Below are 17464 nucleotides of genomic sequence, written 5' to 3'. Positions count from 1 at the left end.
TGTTTCAAGGGTTTTTTTAAGTCTTAATTTTTTCTCCCCATGCATCTCCTCCAGAAATTTAATGCTGAATGGACGTGTCTGCTCTATTCACAGTTTTCCAGTTTGAGGGATCATTGCTTGCAGTGATTACTTGGCTATATGGATTAAAAAATTCCTTCTAAAGTCACTTCCTAGTGCTGCTGCTGGTGGGTCCCCCCATTCATACTGATCAGAGAATCAACTGTAAGAATTAGATTGGAAATGATTACCCAAGACGTTTTCCAGGACAGGAAAGAATTCACACTCATCTGATGGCCACTTGGCTGTGAGTTGTGTGTATGTTATGAACACAGCAGTCCCCAGAAGACCCAAATGTAAGTTGACTGACCTGCTTTGCCATATACATGTCTAGCAGATTTCACTCTTGTCTTTGCAAGTGGGATAATTTGCTTCTATGCACGTGTCCAATTTGGGATGTACAACATTTTGGCAAAAATATAAATTATTCTGATCCAAGAGTCTACATGGGGGTTATATAGGGTTACCGTACGTCCGGTTTTTCCCGGACATGTCCGGCTTTTTAGTAATCAAACCCCCGTCTGGGGGGAATTGCCAAAAAGGCGAACATGTCCGGGAAAATACCGGCCGGGCACTTCCTCTCCCGCGGCTGCTCTGCTCCTCCCCTGACTCTTCGGCTCTGTTTAAGAGCCGAGCTGCCCGAGCGCTACCGGCATCAGGCAGCCCCCTTGCCTCCGGACCCTGAGCCGCCGGCCGGGCACTTCCCCTCCCAGGCTCCGGGGGCGCAGGGTCCAGAGGCATGGGGGCTGCCCGAAGCCCGAGCGCTACCGGCTTCACGGTTTGCCGGGCAGCCTCCAGACCCTGCGCCCCCGGCTGGGCGCTTCCCCTCCCGGGCTCCAGCTGCGCTGGGGAAGCGCCGGCCAGGGGCGCAGGGTCTGGGGGCTGCCCGGCAAACCGTGAAGCCGGTAGCACTCGGGCAGCCCTTTTCGCGTGGCTGGGAGGGAGGAGGGGGAGTTAGGGCGGGGACTTTGGGGAAGGGGCAGGAATGGGCGGAGTTGGGGCGGGGAAGGGGCAGAGTTGGGGCAGGGCCGGGGTGGGAAAGGGGCGGGGGCAGGGCCCCATGGAGTGTCCTCTTTTTTTATTTTTTAAATATGGTAACCCTAGGGTTATAGCACTTGCTATGCAAAAACATCGACTGCACGTATGACGAGCTGCACCTCCATTATGTAAGCTCTTTTATGAAATGGCATCCAATCACGTCTGCCAACCACATGACATCTCAAGATTGTCTCCAACCTACCCTCGGTCTTCCACAGTTGCCTCTTTTAAATGAATGTAAGTTTTGGGAAAAATGCCCTAAAAGAGAGAGAAAGGGAAATCATGTTGTAATATTTGATACATCATTCAGTAACAAGGAGGGGAAAAATAGAAGAATGTGATCAGCTGAGCTCCAGGGCACAAGTCAAATAAACTTTTCCAAAATTCAATACAATAAAAAACAACTTTAGTACAATATATGTTGAGATCAGTGCGTCTTCTTTTATGTTGGTATTATGTCAGCTCTAATATAAACTTAATAAATCCCAGGAAAAACGAACTGGCAATAATAATATACAGTACTGTGTACTTATAGACAATTTTATCTGTTGCTTTCAAATGGCTTTACAGAGATGGGTAAAATGGAGGGAGGGAGGGGTTAAGTCACTTGCTCAAGGTCATATAGCAACTCAGTGGCAGAGGCTGCAACAGAATTCTGGATTCTGGTGCTGTCTCCCTTAAGGTAAATCCTTTTTGGTGCTATATATAGAAGGAAGAACCCCTTAGAATCCGCTCCCGTGACAGTTTTATATATAGATTAATAATAACAGAGTGTTTTCCCTGGTATAGTAAAACAGATTAATAATAATATACACTTTGCACTTCTATAGCACCTTTCATTCCAGGATCTCAAAGTGCTTTACAAGCATTAAGCAAGCCTCAGGACACTCTGGCCAGGCAGGCATTATCCCCATTTTACAGATTGGAAAAACTGACACACCAAGAGGCTAAGACCAAAAAGTTCAAGAGTATCCACTAATTTTTACGACCCTCAGTTTTTGGCTGCCCAAACTCAACAGCCCACAGCTCCTGCTGACTTCCATGAGATCTGAGGGTGCTCAGTACTTCTGTAGAAAAGCCCCTTAGAAGTCTCGAACTGGGCACCCAAAAGCAGAAGCTCCCAAAATTAGGAGACACTTCTAAAAACTCTGCCTAGGTGGGCTGCTCATGGTCATGCAGTGAGTCTGCAGCCAAGCTGGGAACAGAACCTAGGAATCCTGCCTTCCTTTTCTGTGCTCTAGCCCTGCCTTTGCAGGCCCTAAATAAAGAAAACATAGAACCTAGAGGGCTAAATGATGACTGAAAGACGTTTCCCATTTATGAGATACTAACTGTATGCTAAGCTAAATTGTGTACGTCTAAACTGCAAGCAAATGTGTGATTGTAGCCTGAGTAGGCATATCTGTGTTAGCTTTAATTTAGATAGCATGGGTTACAAACACAGAGTAGGGTAGACCTGGAGGCATTGATAAACAGTGCCTAAAGTTACCACTGTTCTCATAAGCCAAGAGAAATCAGAAGAGGATCATATGGAAAAGAACAGGATTCCATAGCCAGAGGCTCCACTAAATTCCACTAAAAACATAATAAATGAATCTACATTCCAGTGATGTTTCACTGTGTGATTAAGGGCTTGTCTACACTGGCACTTTACAGCGCTGCAACTTTCTCGCTCAGGGGTGTGAAAAAACATACACCCGCACTCCCGAGAGCAGCATGTTTCAGTGCTGTAAAGCACCAGTGTAGACAGTGCACCAGCGCTAGTAGCTACGCCCCTCGTGGAGATGGGTTTTTTAGAGCACTGCACCACAACCACACAAGCCACGTTAAAGCACTTTAATGTTGCCAGTGTAGACTAGCCCTAATTCAACACCAAGGAAATGAGAGTCCAGTTAAACACCACCCTAAATGTGGCATCTGGTTAAAGAATCAACATATAAAAACCCCACTGTTGACATGATGGGACTTCGCTAACAAAGCCCATTTAAAGACAATAAAGCCAACTGCAAGAGTCAATTACACACGCCTTTTCTTACACATGGATGTTTCAGTGAGAGAAAGTTAACTCCATGTTGCAGAGCATTGGGTTTTCATCATGAGTCTCACGACATTTGATGATTTCCTTAAAGCCCCAGCTGCAGGAAGAGATTGCATGAGAATCCTAACTTTCATTAAAAAAAAAAAAAAAAGTTTATAGCCCTTGTGGTTGTGAAGAAAAGCATGAAAATGTGAAGCAAGTCACCCTAAAGACTCACAAACCAGAAGACAAAGACAAAGAACCACTTTTTTTTTTTAATTCATGATTTTTAAGCCGATCCCATGTTTTTTTGTATGCTTGATGCTGGCAATACTGCTAATTTCATCATAATGCAACTGGGGCCTGAGCTCTGAGGTGGCACTGAGCTTTTTCTCTCTGCGATACTTAGCTGGCTGCCTTTTGCTCCATAATCAGTCTAACTGATCACCAGATGTGGGGTCCAGAAGGAATTTTCCCCCAGATCGGCAGTGACCAGGGGTGCGGGGGAGGAGTTAACGTTCCTCTGCAGCCTGTGAATGCAGGTCACTTGCCAGGATAGCTGGGTCTATCTAACTTAATTATTCCCCTGCCATTGCATGGGCCTCCGGCACTGATGCACCTTGGTCCTCCTATTCTCTGCCTGTGGCACATAACAGCCTTGTCTCCTGTGGGTTGTCATCCTTTGGTCTCATTTCAGTTTTGCTGGGTTTAGCATGCAGGTGCCAGGTGGTGTGGCTGACCTCTGATAGACCTGGTGGTCCCTTCTGGCCTTAAACTCTATGATTCTACATAACATATATTCGGCATAGGCTTCATCCTGCTAGCTGTTGACCATTCCCACCCCCACGGGCCTAGCTCTCTGGACAATAAATACCAAATGTTCCACGGGAACTGGATATTTTTAAACAATCTTTCATGAAGCATATAAAATGAAAACTGCAGCTGAGTTTTTGATTTACCTCCCATTTCCACTTAGCTCAGCTTCTGTTTTCTCAACAGCAGCCCGTCTGGTTTCATAAAAATGTCAGGATTCGCCCGCCCCCTATATATCCCTCTCAGATCAATAATCGGCTGCAGAGTTGCTCTTTGCTTCTTCAATTTGCAGCCCAACCAAATTTTATCCTCATGCCAAATAACAAGGCCTGGTAATAAATGACATCTAAATTTCCATTAAAATAGTGCTTTCACATGGTCTTCTCCAGAAAGCTCGAGTCAAAAGGAAAAGCAGAGCAGTTTAAAAGGGTTTCAGATAGGCTGATGAATGGCTGTCCAAAGATAAATAGAATCCAGAGCAATTTGCTTTGGCTCCAGTCTTTTCCCCCCTTCCGACTGCAGGGGGAGTTTGTTCCTGAAAGGTGTGAGGATTTGCAACACTGGCTGAAGTCAGTGGGAGTCGGGGGGGCTGCTCACCACTTTGCAGAATGAAGCCCAGGATGGGCTGTCAGCATCAAAGGCCCTCTCCCACCACGGTAACCAAATGCAAAGGTCACGGTGCTGGGATTCTCATAGGAAACCGTGTTCTAGTGAAATTTCCAACAATAGTTTTGCAAGGTCAAGGTGTTTGGATAATGTCCAGAGATACATGGAGGCTTATTTGAACTCTGAACCCTGAACCTTTTGAGGGTCACCCATTATCATAGACAGTCACTGTTAGAAGGCAGGTACAGGACTCAATGACTAAACAGTGGGCTTGCTATATAGTGGGCATACTTAAAGGTTGATTCTCCCATTTCAAGCAGTATTCCCTATGCTTAAAATGGGAAGTACCGGTAGGACCAGTGATACCTATAGAGCTGCAATGAACTTTTCAAATGCATCCACAGTATATTCTGCCAAGTTAATGATTCTCAAACATTTGGCTCACAGCTATTCGCTTTTATTGCTAGAGAAAAGAATATCCCAATCAGGAGGTATGCATTGTACTAAGGTAGAAATGACCACAGGAATACAGGGCATTACAGCGCTGGATACGGCCTGGCAAAATGTAACATAAAAATATCTATTATTGAAAAATATAATGTTGTACCTTTTTCAATTTATTCCTGAGGGTGTATCCTCTGTACCAACCTGCCAAGGAACAACAGAAATACCATGACTCTTCACATACAGGAATTAAACATGCAAAGCTATTAGCAACACACGTTGTTCTTACCACATATAATCCATGAGCCAAATCCTGTTGGCTTTGCTCACTTCAGATGTCCCATTGACGCCAATGGTACCACCAGTGAGAACAAGGCCAGTGGGAATGGGCCTTAAAATAAGGCTGAACTTGAAAGAAGAGTAGCTTTTCCTACTATGAAATGACACAGTGGGCCTGCTCCTTTAGCCGGAACTGTGCTTCAGCAGTTGCAGTACTTATTATTTCTATTATGGTAGCATGTAGATCCCCAATTGAGATTGGGGCCCCTTTGTGCTAGGGGCTGTACATAAATGTAGCAAAAAAGATTCCTTGCCCCACAGAGCTGACAGTCTAAAGAGACAAGACAGACAAAGGGATAGAGAACGCAAGTATTATGCCCATTTTATAGATCGGGAACAGTCATAGAAAGATAAAATGACATCCCCAAGGTCACATAGGAAGTCTGTGGCAGAGCTGGGAATTGAATCTTTTGACGCCATGGTTTTAACCCTAACACCATCCTTCTTCTTACATGGGTGTTAACCCAATTCTCTATGTAGATGATGCTTGAGTCTTATGTTTACACATTCCTTTCCCTGGTGCCCATGAACCAATGTGAAATCCTTCTGTGAAGGAAGGCTGAAAGAGAAATTAGTAAAGGGTCTTTACTTTTATGAGAGAAGGGAAAAAAACACCAACAAATTATTTGTCCTAGATAGAGATATTATTCCTATTTACTGCCTTTGTGACAAGCTCCATGGAAGTATCAGTTTCAGAGTAATAGCTGTGGTTCTTGCAGACCAGAAGTCTGTCACTTTTAGAAGAACATTTCTTCCCTCTTTAGAACTTGGGGTTCAGCCAACATTTTAACTTCAAGGTGACTGGAAGGCAAGTGTATGAATGAATGAGTGTATTTTGTCCTGCTGCTCTCAAGTGAGCCTTACTTAGCAAGTGGGAAATTTAAATCACTGCAGAGGAAGGACAGTCTTGTGGTTAAGATATTGGCCTGAGACTCAGGAGATCTGCGTTCTATTCCCAGCTCAAACACAGATGTCTTGGGCAAATCATTTCACACTGTGTGCCTGATCCCCAACTGGAAAGACTAGTACTTTTTGTCTCCCACCCTTTGTCTTGTCCATTTATGGTGATCGCCAGGAGATAATGTAATAAAAATAACAACAACAGTGTCCTTTCAACTACAGAACTGGGTTTATTTTAAACATTGACCTGCAAACATTGTCTCCAGCTTCACATTTCTGCAATATGATGGGCAAATTTGCATTTTTCTTAATGCTACTTTACCCCTAAAATACCTATTCCAAAGGTCAAAAGATTCTGCTTCCTCAGCTCTCATCTTAACTAACTTCCTGGCACACAGCTCTTTGGCATTTTGATTTGTTTTGGTTGTTGCTTGCATTGACATTTAAAAGTTACGCACAAATGTTGCTACTGTTTCTTAGGGGAGCTGGAGTGGTATTTATTATCTACAGGGCATGAGTGGTGCTCAAAGGCATCAGGGCAGACAAAATCATTGCCCCATGGAGCTTACACTCCGATATACATACAGATAACCCAGCCAGCAAAGAGATCAACAAGAGGGTAGGGGATTAGTAGGTGACAAAACAAAGGGAAGAGGGTTGAAAAGCATTTGTGGAACCATTTTTATACTTGGCAGAGATAGGTCCCAGCCAAAATCCTGGATGTGCTCACCCTGCCCCCACCCCCAAACTTTAGAGAAGTCCAGATTTCGCAAGTCTGGCCCATTTCTCTAGTAATTATAAGATAAATCAAGTTTGGTTACAAAATCCTCTGTATTCCAGAAGCTCTGGGGGGTGTGGGGCAAGGTACCACTCCTTCCACTGGATAAAAACAGGATTATACATTAAGCATGGTCCAATGGATAAAGTACTGGATTGGGAATGAGGAGATTTAGATTCTATTCTTAGCTTCATCAATAATTAACTGAACAGCCTAGTGTGAGCTATTTATGGCCTGAGCCAAAGCCCAATGAACTCAATGAGACTCTTTCCAGCAATTCCAATTTGCTCTGGCTCAAGTCCTTAACCCCTCCATGTCTCAGTTTCCCCATCTGTACAATGAACATAGTGATATTAAGCCACCTTTCTAAAGCACTTTGAAATCATGGAATGAAAGGGCTGTGTTACATATAATTATTACATAAAGCGATATTCCAGCACTTCTTCATGCTCTCCACTCATCTTTGGAACCAATGCATCCTCTGAGCTTTTCAGAATTCTGTTCTAACTTTCAATAACATTACTCAAAAAACCAGGTGGGTGAGGTAATATCTTATTGGACCAACTTCTGTTGGTGAGAGCGCCAAGCTTTTGAGCCACACAGAGCTCTTCTTCGGGCCTGGGAAAGGAACTCCCAGCATCACAGCAAAATGCCAGGTGTGTCTAATATCCTGGGATCAACACGGCTACAACGACACTGCATAAAATAACTTTATTCATCATTTGCAGTGAACACGTGCTCATGGCAATGGTCATTTTAACTGTTTGTTTCTTTCTTTCTTTTTTTTTTTCAAATACAAGTCTAGAAGCTTCAGACAAACGGTAGAGTAGTTAAGAGTTTCCCTCAAGTTTATTCCCTTTGCAAGGATGACAGCGGATAAATTTTAGGATGAAAAGGAGGATTTTCATGCCAGAACTAAAGGGAAAGGAGAGAACATCAGTCTCTCTCTCTCGTACACATACTTTCTCTGCCCAGACATTTGTTATTCATTTGGATAGTTGTATTTGACTAAGATAAAAATACTTTTATATAGAGAAAGTGCCTTTTCTCCCGAAAGCTCATAAAGGACCCTATAATAAAATGAGATATATTGGACTCATGTCACCCACCACTGAAATGCAGCCACCCCTGGGGTGCGATAGGGCAGCTGTTAAATAGCACACAGCAATACCATGTAACAGTTTATGACAGAAGCCAAAAAGGATAAGGGCATCCCTGTTGAAAATGCCACTGGAAAATTTAAGGAGGTAGAATGTTGAAATTTGCAGGATACAGGGGTTAACAGCCTGACTCTTACAAAAAGTGCCATGAGATTTTTTTTTCTTTTACCTCTCATCTAAAAGCTTATTTGTTTGTTGTTGTAAGTTTAGGTTTATTTGTGTAACAGTAGCACTTAAGAGATCCTAAACAGGACTGGAACTCAGTTGTGCTATGCATATACCGACATTGCCCCAAAGAGCTTACAAACTACACAAGCGAAGCAGACAAAGTGGTGGGGGGGGGGCAGAAATGTACTATGCCCATTTTGCAGAGGGGGAACTGAAGCCCACAGAGTAAGTGGCTCACCCAAGGTTACACAGAGACACTGGGGCAGAGTTGGGAATAGAACCCAGAAGTCCTCCGTCCCTGTTCACTTCTTTATCCACAAGACCATCCTTTCTTTTCACTGCAGTGCACCACACTGCGAGCCACTGCACTGCAGTGAGAAGGGGATTCCTTCATTCACCTGTGGCAATCAAAGCAACGTCTGAGACAGAAGCAGACAGTGCAATATAATTTGCACCTGTATGAGGCTTCCTTGGCCAAAGCTGAGCACTCTTTCCCCTTCCATCCCTGTTTTTGCCATTTTCCACAGCTGGTAAAAGTTACAGGCTAGAAAAAGAGATTCCAAACAAGACTGGAATTTGCACCCCCTTAGGACAGATTCCCAGAGCTAAAGTGAAATCTCACTCTGAGGAAGTCTGCAAAAGTTCTACAGGCACGGTTCACCCAGGGGGCAGCGTTAGGATGCACATGCAAAGCAGTGTCTTTTTATTGCTATTCGGTGGATTATGCAATATAAAGCACATTTCCCCAATTACAAACATCTACCGGCCAACATTTGGCAAACAACAGGCTGGGTTTTGCCTGGTCTTGTTATCGGGGGAGCAGGTTGTTCAACAAAAAGAGCACGCACACGTGTGCAGCCAGATCACCCAGACGGAACAATGAAGAAAAATCTTATTTCACGATTTACAATGGAGTGCCAAATCCGAGACCCCCAGACGGTCTAAGCTGCACATTTCAAAAATGGCAGCATGTGTGTTTCCTTTAAAAGGGAGGAAAATTCTAAGGAGACTGGTTCTGACCAGATGTTTCATGTTTAATGAATAAACCATCCTGTGCTAAGTCCTGCTTACAGGCAGAGCAAGGCACGACAGAAGGTCTTTAAGATTCGTCTCAGCGTAGGCAACGAAGCAACCACTGGCAATGATTTAGACCTCATCTATGCAGAGGATCTGCCCTGACTGCAGCCAATTGTGTAGCTTCACCAAGGCAAACCTCTAGTGTAGACGACCCAAGGTGCTATAAGCCAGAGTTTGCATTATTTCAGTTTCAATAAATAGTGTCCTGCCTACACTAGGGGATTGTGTAACTCACTGGTAAGGGTGCATTGCAGGTCCCCCTCTGTGCTGATCCAGTCTGTTACAGCTCCTGCCCAGACAGTCTGGGCCCCTTAGCTCAAGCTGTAGCAGCTCATGCCATACTATCAGCTCTAGAGATCCCTGGTTCAAATCCCAGTATATCAGCCAAGATAGTGACCATCACTTTTGCACTGGTGTGCTACCCTGGTGCCTGTGACTGGACAAAACCCCCACCGTGGACAAAGCCACAACTAGGGTGACCAGATGTTAAGGGGAAAATATCAGGACCGCCGCAGGGGGGGGGAGCGTTTTTTTTTACACTCACCCGTTCGGCGGCAATTTGACGGAGAGCCCTTCGGCTGTATTTCGGCGGTGGGTAATAAACCTTGCCGCCAAAGACAGAAGAACCCACCACCGAAGACCGTCCGCGACTGAAGGACTCTCTGCTGAATTGCCGCCGAAGACCAGGAAACAAAATATCGGGACAAATGGCGTCCCGACCATACTCTGGTTGGGACGCGGGACAAACTCCTCAAAATGGGGACAGTCCCAATTTTATCGGGACGTCTGGTCACCCTAGCCACAACGTAGCCCAGCAATCTGAGATGGTATTACTCTGACCTTGCAGCTGGATTCTACCACCGTAGGAAAAGGGAACCCTTCACAATAACCCAGGCTGTCTCACTATGGCCATAATTGGGACTTATAAATCGTTATTTCATACACCCATTTAGTAAAGGGGAAAAGGACACAAACCACAACGCTGAACTATAAGGACCTCATCCAAAGGTCAGTGACGTCAACAGGGGACTTTCCGTCAACTCCAATGGACTTTGGCTCCTGGATTCAGCGTTTCCAAGGCCAGAAAGGACTGCTGTGATCATCTAGCCTGACCTCCTGCGTAGGACAGGCCACAGAACTTCCTCACAATAACTCCTAGACCATGTATTTAGAAAAGCATCCAATCTGGATTTAAAAAATAATGCAGGATCCACCATGACTCTTGGTACATTGTTCCAAAGAAAGACACCCATCCAGAATAGCTGATAGCCTGTTGACTGGGGAAACCACATAGGACTCTGCCTAATTCAGAGCAGGGAGTTAAAGCAGGCTTTCCTGCATCCCAGGTAAGTGCCCAAACCACCGGGCTATTCTAGGGTCCTACATGCAGATCCTAAAGGCACAAATGGCACTAAACAAGTGGAGGTAGGCCAGGGATTTTGCTTTACCATCCAGACAGGGGGCTGGGATTAGCTTGGGTTTATGCCAACTTCCAGGGGAGTCCTACCTACAATTTAACACTGCCCTCTCCCACAGGAAAACGCCAAGGGAGGGAAATCACACTATAACTACTCTCCCTTAGGCAGGCCTGCCGAGAGAAATTCCAGGCCCCGGGGCCAGGGCCAGGGCCGTCCCTGGTGAGGGCGAGGCCCAGGGCAGAAGTGACGAATCCGTCACTTCAGGGACAGCCCATGCCAGCCCGTGGGACCCGGAGCAGTCTCACGCTCCTAGGCACCCTGCGGCCCACCTGGGCAATTTAATAGGGCCCGGGCTCCCAGCTGCTGCCACTACCAAAGCATCCGGGCCCCTGGGCAATTGCCCCCCTTCTCCCCCACATCGGTGGGCCTGACCTTAGGTTTTACCTACCACTCTAGTACCCTGACCTTCCTTTAGGGTCAATTGTCCCTTGAGGCAATTCCCAGTGCAGGGAATTTTACAGTGAATTGGTATCTCCCAGCTAGAGATTCTGGCCCATTTATGAGTTTCCATCCTCTTTTTTTTAAATTACTGGCAATGACTTGTCTCTTATGGGTGAAATTCACCCCAGGGCAGACATCCCTCACAATGCCTTAAACACCATATAGCCTTCTCGAGCAGAGTTTAATAAGTAGGGCCTTATTGTATAGGCTCTCTGCACAGGGCGAATAGCACCTAGGCCCTCTGGTCTGAGATAATCACCCTCTAGTTCATTTCATAGCTCCCTGTCTTTTCATGGACCTGCTCCAATCTAGACTCGCTTAGCTCGGTCAGTGTTATGACTTGGGAGCTCTCCCGCCAGCTGAGATTAAGATAACATTTATTGTTATACAAAGAAGCCAAGTGCGGGCTTCAACCTTTCTGTCTCACAGCTGAGGAACAAACTGTGCATTTCAGCTCTTTCTGACGGAGCGAAGCCAGACACACAGAGACTACAAAGAGCTCTCAAGCTCTGGTTGCCCAATACACCAAGACTCCTTCACTGCACACGGAGGAGGAGAGAATACAGCCCTGTTCCAATCCCTTAAACTACGAGCGGGGGGAACCAACATTAGGAGTAAATATGAGGACTGTTTCTAGATGTGAGAAGGAGGAGAAAGACATCTGCAGGTAAAATTGCCCTGTGTACGTCCTGGTAACTCAGTATAAGTGCTCCCCAGGGCTGGCTGGAAAACAAGAATTCCATTTCATGAAAAATGCCAGGGTTTCAACATTTGTCTCCATTTCAAAGCGGAGCAAAACGAAGATTTTTTTCAAAAAAAAAAAAAAATTGTGCGTGCAAAAAAAACAGGATCCAGGGACTTGAACTTGAGTCTCCCAAATCCCTGGTGAATGCCATGACCAGCAGCCTGCAGAGACTGTCTCGGACTCTCTCTCAATCTCGTGTTGGAGCTGTTCCACTTTGTATAAATAATTCAATATTCACTGGGCCAGAAAAAGAAACTGACTCTAGTCTAGGGGTAAGGCCCTCAACTGGGATGAGGGAAAGCCAGGTTCATGTCACTCCTCTGCATGATTCAGAGCAACCCCTCAGATGGAAACTGGAGGTGTAACTAATATGCCCCAGAGAAAAAACTTTATAGGGCAGAGCTTCCTTTCTGGGGAAGCCATCATCCTGGGAAAATAGAACTTGAGACTTGTGCACCTATATAAAGCTGGTGATGTTCAGACCAAAAAAAAAGGCCTCTGTTAAGCTGGAGTTCAGCTTGTACAGATGCAGCATTAACACAGGAGGAATAAAGACATTTCTTGCAGGAACACTGTTGTTCTCAAAAGAACAACCCCCACACATCTGGAAACCAGGACACACAAAGCTGAGGTCACGAGAGAAAGGAAACACAGACCTGCAAGAGTGACCACAGCAAAAGACAAAAGAAAATTTGGAGTTTCTATGCTGAAACCTCTTTTTTGAGGGGGCGGGGGGGAGCTGAAGGCAGGAAGAGGTACCCACATCTGTAAGAGAATTCCCCAAGGAGCCACCTGCACCCCTCTTTTTTTTTTTTGGAACCTTTATAAAATTCACAAATGCCTTGCCTGATTTCCCTCCATCTTTCCAATAAAATTATTATTTGTGTTCCTGTAGCACCTAGCAGCACCAGTCACGGATCAGGATCCCGTTGTGCAAGGCACTGTACAAACACAGAATAAAAAGCCCTATCGCAAAGAACTTGCAATCCACTCTCAGTTTAAATTCCTGATTGTGCAGTTTCAGGCAGACGGCAGACAACATGAGGACTAATTTACTCTATTTGACAACGTCTCTGTTAACAGCTGGCTAAGGAGGAAACTGAACAACCATGTAAAAATGCTATTTTTTGTAAGTTCAGGATACACCCAGCTTCACAAAAAAAGGCTGTTTTTAGCCTTAAGCCTCTCTCCTCTTTGCAAAATCGGCTCGTATGTTGACTCTATTGCTTATTAACCTCTTTCTTACAAACACACTCCTCCATTACCACACACATCACTGTTAACATATACATCAGCAGTATAATCTGCTTTGACATGTAAGATCAGGCTGGCTGGCTGTCTCCAGTGTCAAGGTCAAAGAGAAGTGGAAAGAGACCAACTCACTAACAGCAAATTGCTAAGCAAGCAACTTGCCCTGCTCAATGGAGATACCAAAGTGGGGGGAGTTGTACATGTCCCCCCCCCAATAGATGCAGTTTGCGGAAGTCTGGTGACAATTTATATTCACGAAAGGCCTTTTGGCTTTTGGAGAGAACAGAGATATCATGAAATGGAGATATGGGTAAGTGTACTCTTTACAGGATATAGCTGGCTCTATTCTGTTCCCAGCAGAAGAATATTAGACAGCCCTGTTTAACAGCTATGTATTATAAGATCTAAATATTAATTTTCATTTGCACTGTTTTTTAAAGCAGTTTTTAATAGCTAGTGATGTGCTGTACAGAACATCCTTGTATTTAAAAGGGACAAATACCCAGCAAATATTGCATAACAACACAAGGAGCTCAGATGCTATGGTGATAGGAGTCATAAAATAACCCTCAGGAGCGGTTCTCAACCGATTTACCATTGTGGGCTGCATATGCAGCTCTCTGTGTGCAGTGTGGAAGCAGCCCACGTAATATATATACTACCTGTATGGCCCTGAGGATGTCACATGGGCCGCAGCTGTGTGCTGATTGGGCTGCAAGTGGCTCCATAAAGTGCCACATATATTCTGGGTTTCTGGAACTCTTCTCCCTCGAGATGTCTCAGTTCAGTTTACAAATCAAAAAAATGGTGATTTTTTCTAACTGGCAGATCTGAAAAGAGCACCTTGGGTCTGAAAATCCATGACATCATCCCATTGATAAGAAAGATCCTGCGACTGGAACTAAGGGCTTGTCTACACAGGACGTTACTGAGTGGCAAACCAGGGTGTGAATTTACAGCGCACTTGGTTGCCATTCAGTAATGTCCCATGTAGATAAGGCCTTAGTTTGTTGATGTCTGAGGCAGAACAGAATCCAGCTTGCATTCATATTCACTAGCTCTCCGGGATCCGAATGTGTAAAATTCTTTGCATGTGTCAATATGGCAGGCAGATGTAACTCAGAGAGAGACAGGGAAACAAGATTTGGAGTAAGAAAGCGCCATTATTACACAGGAACTTTCTCAAACATCACCGCACATTACACACAAAGACATTTAAGTTAGAGAAATATGTAGCACATGAAGAATGCTCATATGCCAAAACGAGTAATACGCCTTGTATTTCATGAGTTGAGAATAACTTCAACTCCTTCAAAACTAGAGAGAAGCCTGCAACAAGCTTCTTCAGATTGGGAAAGTCTGGATGCAAACTTCAAAACTGTCCCATCTTTTTAATGGGCCAAACACCACCAGACTTTGACTGGAAGTTTGGATCTGGATCCAAGTTTTGTATCCTACTAGAGCTGGTCAGAAAGTGGTAAATACTTTCCACAAACAATTTCAGAAGCAACAAAACAAAACAAAATCATTTCTCCTAAACTTTTCATTGAAATGTTCTAGTTTTGGGGGATATAATTTTAAAAAACTTGTTTCAGATATTTAAACTTTTACCAAATAGAAAGGTGGTGGTCTGGGACTTACCTTCATACATCTCCAAAATGTGAACCGTATCACCAACCTGCAAGGAGAGCTCCACATCTTGGACAGCCTCGTAATTGTAGATTGCTAGAAGTGGGGGAGAGAGATGAAAAAATATAATCATGCGGGAAGTGAAGTGGAGCAAGAGAGCATGAAGATAATCAGATGTTGCAATCTGATGTCTTGCAACTGGCCAAACCCTTTGGAAGAGCACTGCAAATGATTTTACTGACTAGTAGCTATTCGGAGCATAACAGACTGGGAATGTGCGTGTCACATCTCCCTCCTGCAGCAGGTCCACTCAAGAATAAGAACATACTAACTTCTTAGCAGCTACCTGGAGTGGCAGAGCTCTGTGCTGTGATGCTAAAGGTCCTGCGTTCAAACCCTGCTAATGACCCAAGCAGGGCCAGTAGTGTAGCTAGGGGGGGTGCAGGGGAAGCAGCCGCTTCCCCTCAGCACATTTTCCAAAAGCGGCGCCTTAGTTAGGGGTTACCATGGCGCCAGCGGGCAGGGCCCACGCTCCGCTCTGAAGCTTGGCCTGCTGGGCCGGCACTGGGCTCCTGCAGGCAAGGGGGGGCAGCACAGCCGGAGGAGCCATGGGGAGGGGGCAGCACGGCCGGAGGAGCGAGGGTGGCCTCTGGCTAGGAAGGGGAAGGAGACAGGCGAATGGAGCTGGCTCGGACCCACCAGGAGCTACGTTCCCGGCCAGCCGTGAGGGGTCAGAACCCCTGAGCAGAGCCGGGCCCTGTAACCTTGATCCAGGCTGTAACCCCCTCTGTTCTCTGCATACACACGGGGCTGGAACTGGGGGGGGGGGGGCTGCCGCACCCCAGGCTTGAAGGGGGAGTGCAGCATGGCCGCAGCGCAGCCAGAGGAGCCATGGGGGGGGCCGTAGGGGCGGCACGGCCGGAGGAGCCATGGGAGGGGGGTGCGGAGTGGCCAGAGGAGGAGCCAAGGGGGCGTGGCCAGAGGAGCTGCCAAGGGGGGGCGCCTTTTTAATGTTTGCTCCCCCTGCTCTTAGAACCTGGCTACGCCACTGAGCAGGGGAACGGAAATCGTTACACAAGCATTGGTCCTGGACCAATTATATGACAAATGCCCTTATTTACTAACCCTTCAGAAAGCGGGTGGGAGAGCAAGTTTGTCAAGCACACGCAAGACAAAGATTTTCCATTTCAGGGGCAATTTTAATGCTCCATATTTGTTGCCTGGGCCTGCTACCGCAGAACGTGGCTGCTACCCAGTGATCCAGCACATCTCTGGCATGAGTGAGTGTTGCTGGTGTCTGAGTAGGGAACATGTTAACAAGCAAGCTTGTGATTCACCATGAGCTACATCTCTAACTAAAGCAATGCCAATGCAAATACTGTCACTGAGTTTCCATGGGAACAGGATCAGACCCCAAGCCGGCAGTCCCTACACTAGTCTTGCTCAGCAGCCTTCTAGAGTTAGCACTGTACCTGGGAAAAGCCATCATGATGGGCACTGAGGCCTTGTCTAGACTAGAAAGTTGCACTATTGTAACTTGAATTGGCTTTTAATTGCACAAATAGCTTTTTACATCATTTTAAACTACACTGGTTTAAATTCACACCTTAAGTTACACAAGTGCAGCTTTCTCATTTGTCTAAGACTTTAAACTCAGAGCAGCGAAGGCATATTTAGATTTCAGTTGTCTCTTGGCTAGCTACTCCCAGGAATTGCAGAGGTGAAGTACAGAAGCAGTGGGAGGGAAGTACACTGCATTTTCAAGGAGGGACATTAACCTGGCAAATGTTACCAGCTGACTCTAGCAAAGTGGCTCCTACTTCAGAGGGTTTGCATGCGAAGGGCACCCTTTGAACATAATTTAAAAAAAAATCTTCAATTGCTGCATCAGGAAATTCACAACATCAAATGCCTATCGTTTCCGTCAGGGCGAAGTATATTACTTCCTGGCTTGGAGCCAATATAAACAAATGACTATGGCTTACCACACCGGAAATTATATCACACACTAACTTTCTTTAAAATACTGTAGAGCTACAAATAATGCAGCAATGAGTGGGCAGGTTATGTGAATTTCCTGCAGTTCCTAAAATAGGCATTTGTTCATAAACACTTATTTTCTTATGCTGCTTTGTTAGTGTTGATCAATACTGGGCCACACTCACACCAGGTGTAACTCCAATGAATGCATTACTGGGGGAGATTTTCAACTGACTAAGGTTTCCCCCCCGCAAAGAATCATAGATACAAAGGACAGAAGGGACCACTGCGATCATCCAGTCTGATCTCCTGGATAGGGCTGCCAACTTTCCAATCGCACAAAACCAAACACCCTAGCCCTGCCCCTTCCCCGAGGCCCCGCCCCCCTGCCCTGAGGCCCCATCCCTACTCACTACATTCCCCCTCCCTGAGTGGCTTGCTCTTCCCCACCCTCACTCACTTTCACTGGGCTGGGGCAGGGTGTTGGGATGCGGGAGGGGTTACGGCTCTAAATGGGGGTGCAGGCTCCGGGGCAGGGCCAGA

At 45.7% G+C, this 17464-nt stretch overlaps 1 protein-coding gene across 1 annotated transcript in view; it reads right to left on the bottom strand.

The window, feature by feature from the left end:
• DOCK5 (dedicator of cytokinesis 5) overlaps positions 1-17464 on the bottom strand; it is a 130843-nt gene that overhangs the window by 84680 nt on the left and 28699 nt on the right. The window contains exons 2-4 of the mRNA XM_065398350.1: positions 14954-15037; positions 5139-5179; positions 1298-1353 (exon numbers count right to left, since the gene is read on the bottom strand). Coding sequence (XP_065254422.1) covers positions 1298-1353; positions 5139-5179; positions 14954-15037 — 181 coding nt within the window. The remainder of the gene's footprint in view (positions 1-1297; positions 1354-5138; positions 5180-14953; positions 15038-17464) is intronic.

This window comes from Emys orbicularis, chromosome 2 (genome assembly GCF_028017835.1).
Source record: "Emys orbicularis isolate rEmyOrb1 chromosome 2, rEmyOrb1.hap1, whole genome shotgun sequence".
NCBI classification, from domain to species: domain Eukaryota; kingdom Metazoa; phylum Chordata; order Testudines; family Emydidae; genus Emys; species Emys orbicularis.
This window is presented reverse-complemented; position numbering and strand designations above follow the sequence as displayed.